The 18013-nt window shown below is 33.2% G+C and overlaps 2 protein-coding genes across 2 annotated transcripts; one reads left to right on the top strand and one right to left on the bottom strand.

Annotated features, from left to right (window-relative positions):
• Nucleotides 1-1582: 1582 nt before the first annotated feature.
• HELRODRAFT_108161 (hypothetical protein) lies at nucleotides 1583-6670 on the bottom strand (the record flags this gene model as incomplete). The annotated part of the gene is made up of 12 exons (XM_009030820.1): nucleotides 6615-6670; nucleotides 6447-6543; nucleotides 5865-5981; nucleotides 5411-5499; nucleotides 4509-4654; nucleotides 3694-3824; nucleotides 2986-3175; nucleotides 2675-2836; nucleotides 2218-2302; nucleotides 2029-2084; nucleotides 1830-1925; nucleotides 1583-1743 (listed from the first exon to the last, which is right to left on the bottom strand). Exons 1-12 carry the CDS (start codon nucleotides 6662-6664, stop codon nucleotides 1583-1585), a joined length of 1380 nt encoding a protein of 459 aa, XP_009029068.1. The 5' UTR covers nucleotides 6665-6670.
• Nucleotides 6671-11438: 4768 nt separating this feature from the next.
• Nucleotides 11439-14714, top strand: HELRODRAFT_189610 (hypothetical protein; the record flags this gene model as incomplete). The annotated part of the gene is made up of 6 exons (XM_009030819.1): nucleotides 11439-11577; nucleotides 12788-13092; nucleotides 13149-13668; nucleotides 13862-13944; nucleotides 14080-14304; nucleotides 14472-14714. The coding sequence occupies 6 exons, from the start codon at nucleotides 11439-11441 to the stop codon at nucleotides 14712-14714; spliced, it is 1515 nt and encodes a 504-aa protein (XP_009029067.1).
• Nucleotides 14715-18013: the final 3299 nt, after the last annotated feature.

The following is an 18013-nucleotide window of genomic DNA, read 5'->3' as shown; positions in this document are numbered from 1 at the left end:
AGTCTTGAAATTTGAATGCTTCCAAATAAGGACGATGTTTGGTGACATCCAGTGTTACAAGGGGTTCAGTTGTGAACCATATTAAATACGGATGTGAGCAATGAAAGTTAACAATCCCGACATTCTGCGTGTATTTTTACACGGTGCAACCTACTGAAATTATAATGTACACCAAAATTTCGGTCCGTTAAACAAAATGTTGTGAAATTAATTCAGCGCATAACGTACGACTATATTCAGACAAAAGTGATTAAAACAATTAAACTAACCCATTGAGCAAGCAGACATAAACATTCTTCATGTTCCATCTTCACGCACATACAGTGCTCTTTAGAAATTTTGAATTAAATAAATAACCTAACTTGTTTTCAGTTTATTTTCTTGAAAATTATGTTTGTGACAAGTAAATCATATAAAGCTCTGTTTCTAATATAAATAATGAATTTTACTGATCATCAAAGCCCCGTCATCTTTATAAAGCGTTCTAACTGACATGTGAGTCATAAAAAAAAGTACATTAATATAATATATATATATATATATATATATATATATATATATATATATATATATATATATATATATATATGCGTGCATATGTATATATATGTGTGTGTGTTTGTATGTATGTAACTGTGTGTTTGTATGTGTGCATTTGTATGTCATTAAAAAGCAACAAATAGTTTAAATCAGTTGACTGATTAAACGTTGTAAACATCTGAATAAATCATGTAAAAGATATTATGATCACTTTGATAAATGATACGGCAACTTAATCAGCACAATGTGATTGGAAGCTGGCAATGATAACATAACGTGATGATGGGGCTGGCGTTTTTGAGCGACAATGGTGAATTTATTGTGAGGATGGTTATAAAGGCAATAATAATCAGGATGATCGAGATGATGACCACGATGATGATGACGACGATGGTGATGATGATAATGATGACGACGGTGATGAAGACGATGATTGCCACTTCTCTCATCTCTCTTCAACCTTTAATTTTATGCCATTGATATTTTTTATGGAGAACTTTTCAAAAACAGGCGGGATCTGAATTTGTTATTTGAATTCACTTTTAAGTTGATTAATATTTAAAAGAACTTATTAATTATCACTATTTGCATCATTATTATTATTATTTTTGACGTCATCATCATTCCAGCTATCAACAACAAACAACAACACTGTACAAGATGGAGGAAAACATTAACGAGCTTGCTCTCTTTGTAATTCACGTGGTTTAATGTAAAGATTTAGATAAAGTCAAGTTAGCGATAATGCTGGTTGATGATTTTAAAATTTGGGTGAGTGTGAAAGAAGAAAAACACTAATGTTTGGATCCGCCTAAATCTACGGGTACAGGGTTTGAAAAAACTTGCCAACACTAACATCGGTACCACCGCTATCGCTGACCCGCGTTCATCGTCTGTAGCAAATTTTTCCATTTTTATCGCCTATAAAGTTTCATGGTCAAAGTTTGTCGGCATCAGTGATTGGAAACAAGCAACAATCCAAACGATGCCATACATCAATTATCCAGAAAAGAAAGAGGATGGCAAAAATCATCAATCCAACTTACGTCGGTTTCTTCAGAAACACCAAACCGGAATTTTCTGATGAGGTGGACAACGGCCATCTGATTTCCCATTTGGCTAGTCTCATGCCCACACAATTTCTTGGACCAGCTCCGAAGGGTATGAATCGCATGGGGTCTACAGTGTTGACCTTCCAATTATCTTCAGAGAATCTGTCGGTAGGTGGTAGGTGGTGGTGAGGTGGTGAGGATGATGATTAAGATAACAAAGGTGGTGACGATGATTACAATGATGTCCTTGCCTTTCCGGGTTGAAGACGTGAGGTTCGTGCCAGTAATCAGGGTCACTGTGAAGGAGGTTGATGGGGATGCCTACAACCATGCCTTCGAGGTGGGTACGATGATGACCATTGGGATATGACAGTGATCAAAATAATGATGGTCAATTAGTTTTAAGTAACTTGTTACAATGAAACAACAATGAAACCTTTAGGAATAAACAACCCGTTGATGGTGACGTCCTGTGAGGCGACCCTGTCAGCCCTGTGTGCAACGAACGTTCAATTGGTGTTCCTACTCTTACATTACTTGCTTTTTTGACAGCTCATTTGTTGAAGTTTAATTTATTCACATACCTGTTTACTGACTAATTTAATAATCAATTCGATCATCTGACCTGGTGGCAAAAGGAAACATTCTGAGAGTTTCATTGAGGCACATGTCCAGGTAGGTTAGTTGTTTGATTGAATCGTATGTCGGATTCTTAGATTATTGATTGATGGATTGAATGATGGATTGAATTGTCATTTTTTTCGTGTTGTATAACAATAACTTTCAAAACTCAAAAAACACACAGCGCAAAAAGCGCATCATGCACATAGCATGTCAAAGACGCGGAGATTTCATCGCAATCAAACTTTACCTCCACAACGCAAGACCAAATTCTTTCTCTCTATACTCACACCATCTTGCAGAAAATTTTTACCAGTCGATTGTTGGTTGATTGATTAATTTATTCAACAAACAACCATCTATAGGATAAATTAATTATTTCCAAATTAGTTAACTCTTGAGGGGGTTAGTTCAAAAACAAGACCACAGCCTTCTCAATTAGAAATCATTTTACAAACAAACCTCATTCCCAATGATCTGAACGACCTCGTTGAACAGTCTTTCTTGATGTTCTTGGTGGCAGGCCAAGTTGTAACACAGATAGGAAAGAGCTGCGGACACCGTCTCAAAACCGACCAAGAAGAATTGCAAACTCTGAGCCAACAAGTCTTCGTCTGAGAGGCCTACGAAGAATATGATCGGGACGATGTGATGATGATTATAACGAAGACAATGATGATGATTTTTAGTAATGATGATCTTTCTTGATGATGATGATGTTATTGATGGTGATGATGATCAATGTTACAATAGAAACAACAACGATGCAGACCTTTAGGGTGCGCCGACGAATCATTCCAGGACATATCATTTTTAGGTTTGTAATCAGCGTTATTATCATCATCATCGTCATCATCATCCTTATTATTTTTATTATCATTATTTCTTTTGAGATTTTCATCATTGGCACTTGCACGTTGAGCATCGATAAGCATCTGCAGAAGGTCCAGGTCTTTCTGTGGCTAGTGCAACATGTCAGACATCATCATAAACCATCACCATCATTACCACATAATTTTCTGACGTCATCATTATTTATTTATAACTAGTTTCATTTTCTTCATGAGCCTAATCATCATCATCATTATCCTCATCATCTTTATCTACTTCATCATTGTCACCATCATTTTGTCATCATTGTCACCATAATGAAGATGATGACTGATAATAAAGAAGAAGAAGATGATGATGAAGATTATGATGAAGATGATGGTGATGATGAAGATAATGATGGTAACAAAGAAGAAGATGACGATGTCCGTTATCTTGATTGCTCATTGTTAACAACAAAAATAACACCAACAACAACTTTATCATCAAAAACATCAACATCAATAACAACAGCACAATATCAAAAAACAACCACTAGCAGCACACCACTACTACAGTTGTTGTTTGGGTGTTTCGTTATCATCATTGTCAAAGTCACCACCACCAACAACAACGTTTGCAATCGGTATAATCTGTATAAATCGCTAACTCCATCAGCTGTATCGTCATCTTTTTGCTTGATGGTCCTCTTGATGACGTCAGTGAAGAAGTGGATGTAATCATCCTCAAACAATGGAACGCCGAGGCGAGTGAGAGGTTTCAACAACCAGGGTGCCACGACTTTTGGGGGTAGTCATTATCATTTTTATGATGATGATGATGATGATGGTGGTGGTGATAATGATGATGTTGAAGATGATTGTGATGATAATATTGATCGTAAAAATGATATTAAAAATGATTAGAGAAAAGGACCAGAAAAGAGCAAAACACAAGAGTTTGAGTAAGAGCACGGTTTGCATCTGAGGTTATTCGGCCTTAAAAATGATGTCATTTCATCTGCTCCTCAAACTTTAGGAGACAATGATTTGCAGCGATGGCAGCTGAAATATTGGAATCACTTCCTGTTTAGTCCGAAGACATAACTTTAGTTAACGGTTTTTTAAATTTTGAAACAGTAGTATTTGAAACTCGTATGCTGATTTGACAGTTGATGATGCATGATGTAATAATATAGTTATGAGTGAGTATTGAGAAATTCGGGAGGTGAAGTTAAAGGTTGGATAAAATAATCAGATGGTTTGAACTCATTCAATTTGTTCTAAGTTTTATGTCTGACATGTTTGCAGCTTCTTTGGCAAGTTTTTAATTTACCCAGACAACAGTAAAAAATCTTCCTTTCAGATTATTTTTGCTTCCACTGGACCAGTCGAAAACGATAATAGGAGTGAGATCCAACTACATGATACAGTAATTCAATACAATCAATGATATAAACAGTTGATAAAATGATAAAACACCGACACTTTAAAACGAGGCCCAATGTTAACTTGTTCACAATCAACTTCCTGGCCATCCTGACGAAGAGATTGTTGGGATCGTTGTGGGAGTCGATGGAGACTCCAAATCCCACACTGGCTATCATGTCCATTGTGAAGGCGTCGTATATTCTGATCACGTGATACAATGATGATGACGTTAAATATGGTGGTGGTGGTGAAGATTATGGTGGTGATAAAAATGGTGAAAGTGCAAAAACGATGGTGAACAACAGACGGTTGGTGAAATATTTTGGTGAGAGATTTGTAAAAGAATTAAAAATAGACTAGAAACAGATACAAATCTTGATTAATTTTAAATTATCAAATTTAGGGTGCCTACACTTAAACCCGCAATACTTGACCCCGCCACTCGGTCCTGATCAAACTTTAATTATTGTTCTCATTATCATTTTTATTAGCATTATTATTATTAATATCATTATTGACGCTAATCATTAAATAACTTTCAAATGAATCAACAACAGACAAATAGCATATGTGACAGGCGAGGACTTCTTTGCATTAAAATCAAGTTACTAAAACAGCAGAACCAAGCATCCTTAACATTATAACATTCGGCCGCCCATAAAAACACGATATCTGATGAAACAAAGACATAACAGAAAACAAACAAAAACATGACCAAAGATAAACAAAAACCATTCTTAGAAGGATGAGTAGTTATGTTAAATAAAAGTTTTTGTAGCCGAATAAAGTAAAATAATTAAAAAATGTTAATATTCGATATCGAGTGTCGTCGGGACTTACTGGCCGGGATCAAGTGCAGTGAGATTAAATGCATGCAGAGCCAAAACATTACATCATTCGTTATTTAAAGTGAGTGAAGATGAATAAATGAATCTGGGTAATAAATTGAAATCTCACCTTTCCAAATCAAAAGTTCTTTTCATATCAGCCTGCACTTTTAAATTTTTGCAAAGAGTTTTGCAGCATTTGTTTATTTTACCTGTCATCTACAAAGACGAAAAAAATTGACGACTTTATAAATTAATTTTTTAGCAGCTTCATCATTATCTACATTCAGTGGCAGATCTAGACAACGTCGACGAGGTAGCAAAATTTGTAAACATCTTTAAATTTTACTGGGAGCTAAGAAGTTAACCAAATGTTCGCTATTGTGGCCAAAATTAGGCTGGCGACCTTTATATCGTTTATTACGCCAATTTCGGCTGTCCATTTTGTACTTTTTAAAACTGAGTTTAACTGACTTAATACAAACACTGCTCCCAACCGGGACGGGAGGGACCACGGCACCTCTGGATCCGCTACTGTCTACATTATCAGTCATCATCATCGTGGTCATCATCATCGTCATAACCTTCCTCATCTTGCCACTACTGAAGATGGGACTGAAAACACTCCTCACGTGCTTCCAGTGTTCATCTTTCAACAGGAACAAAAAATTATCCAAAAACGGAGGAAATAGGCCAGTATTCTGATTATGTTGTTGTTGTTGATGGTGATGTTGATGCTATTGATTTTTATGGCAATGTTGATATTGTCGGTCATAATGATGACAATGTAGATTATGTTTTTGTTGTTGTTTTTGTTGAAGATGATTATGATGATAGTGATGAAGATGAGGATAATGGTAAGGACGCTGTTGTGATGGGATGTTGATATTATTGATGTGAGGTTGACGGTTAAGAACAATCAAAAATGATCGAATGATGAAAGCATTAATAAAAAAATTTTTCTTCATATAATAAGTATTATTGTTATAATCGTCGCCATGATAACATATATATTTTTTCAACAACTACTACTTCTTCTACTACTACCACTACCACTACTACTACTACTTCTACTGCTACTACTATTATTGCTACTACTTTAATGATGATGATGCTGATGATTACAATGATGATATTGATGATTAATATTTGTAACAATTAGTAACAAAATGATTAGGAAAGAGATGGGCCTCCTTGATCATGATCTGCTTCAAGATGGACGTGTCGTAGATGGTCATGAGGGGCTGCCTGCCGAAATAAACTCTGGAAATGAAGTTGAGGATGGTGATGAAAAATTTAAGTGCAGGGTAATGTTTATGGTGCTGCCTACCAACCCGTGGACAGGTCCATACTTTTTAGTCATCTCAATATCAAACTTCACCATACCCTGTACGGGTGAATGAATGAATGAATGAATGAATGAATGAATGAATGAATGAATGAATGAATGAATGAATGAAAACACTAGAAACTTCAGGTTTGTTAACACCAATTATTTGAAACCTTATTAAAGCCTGCCTAACCAAATAATTTAATTAACTCTAAATACTAAAATTTTTGCGTCAAGAGCTTCATCCATTTATTTGATGATTCAAATTAAACGGACTTAAATTTGACTTAACATGTTTATCAGTTGAGCTTATTGATGATTAAAATTATTAGAAATTCAATTTTCAAGCCAAGAGTGATGTGTTCTGTGCGTCTTAATGGAGCATTCCTTCCCATTGTTTGTATTACACGCTTCAAAATTCAATACAAGATTTCAAAAATCAAAAACCTTTCTAATGCATCTGCGTGAATAGCGCCACATAAATACTAAATCCGTAAAATCAATTTCTTGATTTACTAGTTGATTTTAAACGACAGCCACAACAGCTACAACAATAATAATAATTATTATTATTATGAAATCTCTTTTGTTATTTATTTCATTAAAATAATAAAGCAGACCATTTTATAAAGTGACCAAAAGTTTCCAAGGCCGGGCAAGGGAGTTGGACAAAGTTGGGCAAATTTTGGTTGTTACTTAACATAACATGGGGATTAAGTCGTTTGCTATGAAAGTGTTTAAGAGGGGGTGCCACGAGAAAGTCAAAACGTGGTTCCTTTGTGTCACGGGATATTCGGACGCCCGTCAAGTTAGAGGCGTTAGTTATACGTTCAATGGTTTTCATGCATAAATTAGAATGATATTATATATATATGATTAAAAGCACATTATCTATAACTGGCATATAGCGTTAAAGGGTTTGTAGGGGAGTATTGTAGAGATCAAATATTCATTTATTAACTATCTCATATATTAATTTTTAAAGATCATTGCAATTTTCAATGTTACCTAATCTATGTTAATTTTTATGTCTTTGCTTCTCTCTCGATGTCTTTCACCTTTTTCCTGATAGCATGTAAACGAAACGGCTCGGGATTTACGTGGGAATAAAGATAATATTTTATTACGCCTGAATTGTGTTTGTTTTATTTATTTTTTATTTTAACTCACAACAAGGTGTCTTGTTAGTAGCATAAGTTCGTACTAACAGGTTATTAGCATATGTGCTGCTATCGTAATCCATTTTTTGACACACTTCCACTTGTATTCATGCCAACTTTACAGCCAATGAAATAGCGCTAAAGGGTCATTATCATATGTGCTGCTAGCATATTTTTAGCTAAAGAATAATTAGCATGTGTGCAATTAAAAGATTATTAGCATTTTACGTGTGTTCCATTAAGCTCTCGAAATCCATCTCTGCCCCTTGTTTTCAAGGAACAAGGCACATGAAATGCAATAGCTTGGTAACGTCGGGTGATCGTAGCCCGGCTAAACAAAGAAACGTTGCGTATACCTCATATCTAGAATATAATGACATATAGTGACGTGTATAAAATGTACTTAGTTTCAAAATAAAGCATGAAATCTTAAGCTACGTAAGCTACCATTGTCTACGTTCACAATAGAATTAATAATCATTATTATATTCTCATTTTTTACTTGCATTCTTGAAATTGTTTATGCCAAACTTCAAATTCGCGTTTTGATAAAAAAGAATAATTATAGAATCACTTATTACTTAATTAAGTTATCGCTTAATATTTTAAAGTCAAACCGTTCCATTCGATCTAATCTGGAACATTAGATCGAATGGAACCAAAACTCTAACCGCAGTCATGTTCGAACCGAAACTCTTACCTTGGATCCATAAACAAGGAAAGAAATTAATACATTTTTACATCTATGTTTAGATCTAACCAGATCCGAATTTTCCAAATAGAGTTCAATTTCTATCTCAAATTCAAAAAATGATGATAAGCCAAAAACACGTAGACTTCTTAGAAATACATAAGCCGCCCAGGCACGCTCTTGATATGTTTTATTGAATATTAGTTAAGGTTTTAAATTTATACATGGATGTTGTCAGTGGCGGATCTAAGGGGGAAACCATGTTTCCACCGTTGGGAGCAGCGTTCTCATAAAAAGTCAGTTAATTTCAACTTTTAGACAGAAAAACACCCTTTCTAAGCATAAAATGCTCCCAAAAAGCCTAATTTTAACAAGACTAGCAAACATTTGGGTTAATTAATTGCCACCCGTCAAATAGAAAAAATGTCTACATTTAAAAAATTTTGGCTTCCAGCCTACATTGTCTGGATTCTATACTGAATGCTGTTAAATATACTACGACAACATGTTACGTGCTGGCAATAATAATAAGTTAAAATCCTTAAAAAATTTCAAGTTTATTGAAATAATTCTAATACAAACTTATAATAGATGAAGAATGACAGGAAAAGCAGGGTTGTTATAAGTGTCCATTTTGAGAGTATCCAATCAGGAATTTCATCTTGAACTAAGGAATACAAATCATTCTCAACATTTCCACTAGACATTCTTGCCACGTATTCGATTTGGAAAATATTTTATTTATCCAAACGTCGACCAATTGAACGAGACAATTTTTTAAATAAAAACGGAATCCGAAATTGTTAGTACCTTATATACTCATGTCTCGATTGTGAAGTATTTAAAGTTGCATTTTGACAGATGACGCTAAACTTAAACTTGTCTTGAAATAAGATGATAACCAGTGCGCTTTTGTACCCAACCTATTTTGTCGCGACTTGAAAAAATAAGTTGTTCATCATGGTTATATATAAAATAAACATTTTTCGTTATATAAAGTGCATAGATTATTGTTTAATTAATTGAAACTATTTTTTATTTATAGATTTTTTCACTGATCTATAATAAAATGTTCATGTTATAATTTAAAATTGAGTGCTGCAATTCATTGTTCATCACATATAATGTTCATGTTATAGCACAACAATATAATTTATATGAACATTATATAATAAAGATAATAATAATAGTTATATTTTTATATATAGTAAATTTAATGATTAATAATTATTGTTATAATAATGAATCAATTTATAACTTTATTGTGTTCAATATTTTAATGGAAGCAGGATGACGTCACTCTTTATTTATAACCCGTTAATGGAACCTTCACACCCCACCCTCCCCCCACAATAGGGATGATGATTGGTTGATTGCACGCAAGAGTTAGGTGACTTGATGATTTCTTGGTCAACCTTCGATTACTACAACTCAATTCCTATTTTGAAATTCTGCGGTCGTAATCTTTTGATTCTGGTAAAATTTTCCACCGTTCTAGATCAATTGTGTTTTACATGTAGTAGTTTAAAAACAGCACCTAGTCCGGTCACTCATCAAGCAGCGATCGTGTCACTGTGTGATACAATAATTATTATTGATACAATTGAATCCAATGTGATTTGATGAAATTCTTCTTGCAAATTTGTGACATTTTGTGACAATGAGGGATCGATTTTGGTAAAATCGGATGTAACACCCCGTTCTGCACTTTTTGTTGCACTTTTTCAATTTCTATCTTGAGTTAATAAAAATTTTGTTAATATATTTTTATCAAAAAAGGCATTGCAATTTTATGCGTGATCAGAAATTTGTTTTCCGTGCACGGTACGTGTTTGCTCAGATTTAACGCTACTAGATGTAGTTGATTTGAGTTTTCAACCATTTCCCGTGTTATTGGTAATTTGCATGGACCTTCTAAAATGGCAACTTTCAAGAGAAGCAGGGTCAAAAATTTGTGACAGGGAAAGAAGGGTCAGCAAAAGAGTATGACATCTATATATATATATATATATATATATATAGAATATTCTATATATTCTATATATCTATATTTTATATATATATATAGATAAGGACAATATTCAAGCATCTTAATTTTTACATATATGTATTACACTGTGGTACATGCATGTATATCTATATATTGGTAGGTACATAGAAGTGCAAAATGCCAAAAAATTACACAATGTGTATATCTTTTAATCAATTTCAATCTAAAATTTTTTTTAAATTTAAATTTTATAAATTAGTTAATCTATTAAATGTTTAGAACCAAAATATCCAACATTTAGATTAATTTACAAACTGTTATAAATTATAAAAATGCGCAATTGAAAAGTTTTTCATAGTTTTGTTTTTTTTTTGGGAAATTTCGTCTTTCAAGAGTTTCTATATTTAGATTTTTTTAGTTTATATTTCTGGTTTTGAGGTGCGTGGAGCGTGTTTTGAGATAATTTTTGTTATTATCATCGACGAGAAGATCGTGAGGTTTTTAAAATTTAATCATGTTTTGACAATGTAGGTAGAGTGAGTTAAGTTAGTGCAGAACAACCTGTTTTTTATATAATTTCATTTCTATTTATTTTATTTTATTAGTTAGTATATATCTTGTATATGACATGTCATCATATACTATATGACATATACATAGTATGTTTATATAACTTGTTAATTTGTATAATTAATAATATAAATAATATATTTTATAATTTATGATTATTATATAATTTATTTTATTTTATAATTTATTAATTTTTAAATTTAAATTAGTTGAAATTTAAAAAAAAATTAATATAATTAACATTTTAATCAATAAATTAAAAGTTGTATTAATTGTTTGAATATAATTAATTAAATTAAATATATTTTTACTTTTAAAAGATTTAGAATTTTTAGGAATTTTCAACAGCTCAAAAGAGCTTCTCCAATCAAAACCAACTTATTAGAAATTATATTTTTCAACTTGTGTATTGTTGCAATGTGCTATGTAGAGGTGCAGAAGTTTGAGGAGAAATATCTAGATGAAGTAAATCTTTACATCGATACACACTTTGGTTGCCAGTTCGAGATTTTTTACTACAACTCTGTTTGTATCATCAAATTTTTAATCGATGCAGGTCTGCTTCCAATTTGATCATGTTATTTATTATAACTAATATGCTCATAAAATACAAATATATAAAGATATAAACTTGATAAAAAATAAACTTACCAAATAGTGACTGTCACCTTAAATAAAATAAAAGTAAAAAATATGGTAGAGTAAAAATGGTAGAGGTATGGTAAAGGAAATTAGGTCAAGGGATTCAAAAAAAAATTTCAACTTAAAGAAGGTAAAACTGAAATAGACAAATTGCTTTTCATTGGTCATCAATCCTCTTGTTTGTGTAATAATCATATAATTGTATGAATTTCATCTTTTGTTCTGAGAATTTACCCATTCTGGTCGGTTTTGTGAACATTCAATATTTTTGCATGACATCTCCTTCATTCATCTACAGCCACAAATTCAATATGCAACAAACTCAATAAAAAGCAAATTTTTTCTGGTGCAACACTACCAAGATCCTGCAAAATTTTTACTCAGAAATTTGAGAATTTCATTAGCAAGTGTCTGCCCAGTCACATAATTTAATGTTGAATGACTATTTAAGAAGAATTGTCAATATCGATTGATCGTGGCCCCAACATGCACGTGTTGCATCATACTCTGCTTATTCAATGTTTTCAAACTTCACAAGCTGTTTTTATATATCCTCTTTATTCATAGGCACAATTTTTTTTTTTATTATATAATAGAGGGCGCCTCAGTTGCTTTGCTTGTACTGGCGCTTCACAGCTGACATTATTGTTATTATTACTACAGACTGACTTTTTAATTTATATCCTACACTGGCTCAGTCCTGCTTCCAATTTATTTGCATTGTTCTGCTTGTTCCCCACCTGTTCTGATGGTTGTCATAGCCAACCCCTATTTTATTTTTACACTAACTAAAAAATTTAATTTGGCTGACAACCTTATTTTTTACCACTGTGTGTTATGCCTTCAATCCACCGCATTTCCTGTTTCTTTCATTCTGTGCCATATTTTCTATTGTCTTTTTTCATCATTTTGCTGTTTAGTGTTGGATTGGTGGCTGGTGAATGAATCAGTAAATAGATTTCAATTCAATCTTTGGATCGAAAATTGTTGTTAGTTGTGCCGCCAATAATCAGTTCAAAATATCTGCTGAGATTGAACAGAAAGATATTTTTTGAGCATTGTTTATTTTTCATATTTATTTAAAAATAATTCTAGTATATTTATATGTTAAATTCTGATTGAAGATGCAGTGAAAGCTCTGGAACATGGGGAAATAAAACTGCGAGATGGGTCCACACTTGAAATGAAGAAGTGGAATGGTGAAAATAATTTATCATCAACTGCAGAATGGGTCTTGCTAAGTGTAGGCAGTCATTTTTCCAATGGAAGCAGTCCACACCTGACAACATTAGAAAGTTCATCCAAATATTGTTCAGACTTGGATTTAAAATCTGATCCCCTACCTGGAATACCTTCTGCTGATTCAGTTGAAACATGTTTTGTGAGATTTTCGGCTTCTATCTTACAAATAATTGGCATTTTAGTTATTGTTAGTATAATTAATAAATAAAACTCTAAATTTGATGTTTTTCCCTTTAACACCAGGAAAGGAAAATAAAATTTGATCCAAAGTTCACCAATTTGATCAAACACTGCACACCGAAACTTACAGAAAAATTTAAATTTTTGTCTTTGAATCATGCTGATGGGACCAATGAGCTGATAGTCAAATGTTCATCCCCAGTGACAGACTACCAACTCGCTCAGAACTTTCAAAATTTTTGCAGACACAAAAGAGTGCCAGTGGGGAAAAAATCCATCATAGAGTTCTTAAAGAAGGAAGAAAATGAACTGAAAAAGATCAGAAAGATGAATGATGGTTTGGTTGACATCAGGGAGTGCCTGCAACTGCAGGATGATGTTTGCGCATTTGATATTATGGCCATTGGAAGTGATGAAGATGTGGGTGAATTGAAAAAAATGTTGGAAGATACAGTTCATAGGGTACGGTGTCAGGATAAGGAATTGTGCTCTATTGAATCAGTGAATAACTTTGAATACATTGTTAAAGGACTTGAATCTGTCCATGGGTGTAAAATTGATTACAAGATTCTTGATAAAAAAAGTTTGTTTTAATATTGTCAACTTTAAACTCTTTTAGACCAGTTGAATCAGTAGATAGTTGCATTTTTATTTAGTGAGCATGAAATTTATCTGCTCATGTTTTAGTTTTATAATTAAAACTGAGTTTGTATGAACAAATATCTCAAAATGTCTTTCTTATAATGCTTATAGATTTTGAATGTATACTTTTACAGATTATGATGGTCCAGTGAAGGCCAAAGGTATCATAGGTTCAACTAATATATCAATAATCCAAGCTCCCATCCAAGACGAAAAAGTAAATATCATTCTAAAATTTTCTTAAAATATTCAATGAAATTATTTTTAGTTGTTTTATTTTCGGTACTTTTCAATTTACTAGTTTTCTAATTAAATAGGACCAAAAAATTTGTTTCAACGTGATAACACGCAGGTGAACATAATTGTCAACTCTGTACCGAAATCACTCAACCTCAGTGAAGGTGATATATCTAATTGTCTATTGGAAAAAGCTGGGCCCAAATTGCAAGAAGAATGTAATAAGTTTAAAAACTCTCAAATAGATTTGATTGGAGAAACGAGCAGTTATGGGCTTTCATGCAACAAAGTATATCACTGCTTCTGGAAATTTAAATTAAATACAAAGCCAAAAGATGAGGTTAGAACTATTTTTGGTTATTTAATTTTTAACATTAATTAAACTTACAGAATAAATAAAAATTTATGAAGTTTTGATTTTTTCATTAGATTTTAGTTAATTTATTTTAGAATTGGTATGTAATTTTTATATTTTCTCTTTTGGTAATTTGAATGTCTTGAAAACAGGAACTCCATAGAGCAATTAAAGATTGCTTGGAGAAGGCAAGTGGAGACAAATTTCAATCAATAGTATTCCCTCCACTGGGCTGTGGTGGCTTGGGAATGCCTTCTGATCTGGTCGCTTCTACATTTTTTAAAGTCTTTCAACGATTTTTAAAAAAAAATCCAAAAACAACTCTTGAGGATATTAGAATTGCCATCATAAATGACAAAAATGAAAAGACTCTCGAAGTGAGTTTCAACAATTAGCATAATGGTCGTTATTATTATTAAACCATATCATCAAATCATATTAACACATGTATGTCATTAATACATTTCTGAATTTCTACTATCCATATAAACCCACATCGAAGCTGCAAGTCATATTTTTGTAAAAATTTTCAAATTCGCATTGGCGTAATTGAAATCGGTTGCCGGCAACAATACAAAATATTTTCTCGTTATAAATTTAGTTTGAGTTTTTTGTGATGAAATGTGTTCGTAATGACTTGTGCAACATTTTTTTCGACCTGACGACAAATTAATTTATTATATGCAAGCTTCAATTTCTCAATTATTGGTCACATCCAAATACTTGAAAAAGAAATTTAGTTTTGCAGTTGTTTGAGCGGCGCGATGATGTAACGATAAAGTTCCTGAAACTGCTATTGTAGTGACTGGATTAGATTGCAAAGTGATCCCCACCTATAACATGCAATGTGTATGATGCGTTGTTTTACATGTTTTTACAGGCACTGTGTGTTTGTTGCTGATACCTCTGAGAAATATTGAAGAGAGGATTGTAATGTGTTAGGGTTCAAACTTTTAGCTATTATTGTTATTATTTTATATCGCGTACTATGCATAGCTTCAGAGGCGTTTGGAGAATCAATGACTTTTGACGTTTCCGTAGGCCTGGATAAACAAAAAGTTCTTTAATCGTTTCCTAAAAAGTTTGATGGTTGGTTCATTGACGAATGATGGCAGGCAAACCATTCCATATGGAAGGATAGCTGTATGTAAAACATTTGTTGACAACTGAAGAATTGCTGACAGGTTGATGCAACTGATTATATGATGACGAGCGAAGTTGACGAGTTGATGAACGACGCGATATAAGTTGTTGAAGATATGATAGTTAAGATGTATTAAGTAACTTGTACATGAGGTTGGCGAGTTTAAATATAATGCGTAAACGTACTGGCAACCAATGTAGCTGAATGAGGGAATCTTTGCTGGAAGGTAAATTACTGATATTCAAAACAACTTTTGCAACTATATTTTGAGCTCTTTGAAGTGAAAGTAAAAGGTAGGATAATACGAGACATCGAGCCAGTGCAGAAGCAGTAAAAAGATTGCGAATATGACGAATAGTCCACGTAAAATAGTTACAAAATTTGATCAAAGCTAAGACATGAGAATTAATAGATAGAGAAGAGTCAAAAGTTAAGCCTAAAAATTTCAGTTTAGAGGTTTAGGGAAGAGAAGAATCAGCCAAGAGAACGTGTGATGGGGGAACATTTGATAAACTGCTGCGGACTAACAAGAAACATTACTTCAGATTTGTGAGGATTTAGCTGAAGAAAGTTTGATAAATGCCAATCGTTTACGGCCATAGTATATGCATTTAAGTTGTCGAGTTGAGATATATGATTAGAGGTAGAAATTTTAGCTAGTAGACATATGTCATCAGCGTATTGATGAAAGAGTAAGTCAAAAATGTTAATGATGTTAGAAATAGGAGAGGTGTAAGTAGTGAAAAGAATGAGACCAAGGACAGATCCTTGGGAAACTCCAGTAGATAAGGTGAAGCTGGAAGAAGAGTGGGAACCAAGTTTAAGATATTGAGAACGATTTGAAAGGGAAGATTGAAACCAAGATAAAGCAGATCCCGTGATGCCATATTCTGCCTTAAGTCCGCCAATAAGCATCTGATGGTTATAGGTATTCAAAGCTGCTGAAAGATTCAGGCTGACAATGACAGCACAATTTTGGTTTCCGCATATGTTAGCAAGTTGGTCGAGAACATGAATGAGTGATGTTTCTGCAGAATAACATTTCCTGTAAGCTGATTGAAAATGAAAAAATATGAGTGAAAATTCTGTTCAAGACAATGCATTCAAAAAATTTAGAAAAGGTTGAAAGGTTGGAAATGGGACGGTAAGGATCAGATTGATCAAGGTTAGATTTTTTTTGTAAAATTAGAATTTGAGCTATCATTAAAGAAGTTGGAAAAAGGTTGTTTCCAGGGAAAGATTGCAGAGCTTAGAAAGTAATGGAATAACGTCAAGTGGAGAGGTTTTGTATAATATAAATATACTATTTTTTATTTATTATTTTTAAATATATTATATTTTTTTTACAAATACGGTGGTGATATTACAAAGGGAGAGTTTTTGATAGTTTTAAATTGCGAATTTGGGTTAGTTGGTTGTTACGTTTGAAGTCGGATATAAAACGTGGTGGTCGATCGTCGTTAAACGTTGGTAGTCGGATCGGGGTGGCTGATCGGACTTCGGCAAACACCGGTAGTTGGTTCGTGGTAGGTGGTTGGTCGTCGGTAAACGTTGGTACTCGGTTAGTAATAATTTGGTGGTCGTTACTGAACGTTGATGCTGTTGCAAGAATTTTTCGTCAATTAATGTCAAAGAAGTTTGTAGTGTCGTTAACCAAGCGTTGTCGTTATTAATATTAAATACATATATATCCTGACAATTGAGAAGGTATACGAACGTTTGTTATTTGAACTTTTATTGTATCCGGTTTTGTTAGAGTAATTAAAGTTTTTGTTTTAAAATTTAAGAGCTTTTGATCGTCGGGCCGAGACCGAAAACGATTCCTTACAACTGGTGTCAAAAGTGAGTTACACACTAGACGATACGAAGAAAGTGTGTATCGGGGATAGCGAAATCAAACGGTGTGGCTTGTTTGTAAAAGTAAAGCAAGTAAACAGAACGACGACAACAAAAACACTACTAACATGTTAATTATAGTCGTAAATATAATATGGACACGCCAGGTGAAGAAACCAAACAAAACCAAGTACAAAAGCTGAGATTACAGCTTCATGAAGCGGCGTTGAGAGACATGGAACTAATAAGTAATAATAGCAGATTTGAAACATAGCGCAGACTCGAAAGAGAAACTAAGAAGTGTTGAAGATTAAACATTAGGATCAGGCAAATTTAAAAATTGATGAACAAGAGGACTTATTTGCATCAGAGGAAACCGATGAAAAGATGATACTTGAACAAAAACGTATGCGGCTGTATGTGGATGAGTACAAGTATAAGTGGGAATGTGAAATTAGAATAAAAGAATGTGTACTACAATTTCTAAAAGATGAGATTAAACCCTTAAATCCTCACAGCCTCGTCACGGCGTTATTGGAGAAACCTAAAGAAGTAGAACGATGACGATGATGATTTTGACGAAAAAAATGCACTAGATAATCTCGCGAAGGTTGATGATGATGACGATTGAAGAGGTAGTAGCTGATGGCAAAGATGATGTGGCAGTTGGCGGAAATAATGGTGCGGTTGCCAATGATGATGTTGGAGATGCCG

This window comes from Helobdella robusta (genome assembly GCF_000326865.2).
Source record: "Helobdella robusta unplaced genomic scaffold HELROscaffold_7, whole genome shotgun sequence".
NCBI lineage: Eukaryota > Metazoa > Annelida > Clitellata > Rhynchobdellida > Glossiphoniidae > Helobdella > Helobdella robusta.
Note: the sequence above shows the minus strand (reverse complement) of the source record. Positions and strands in the feature narration are given on the sequence as shown.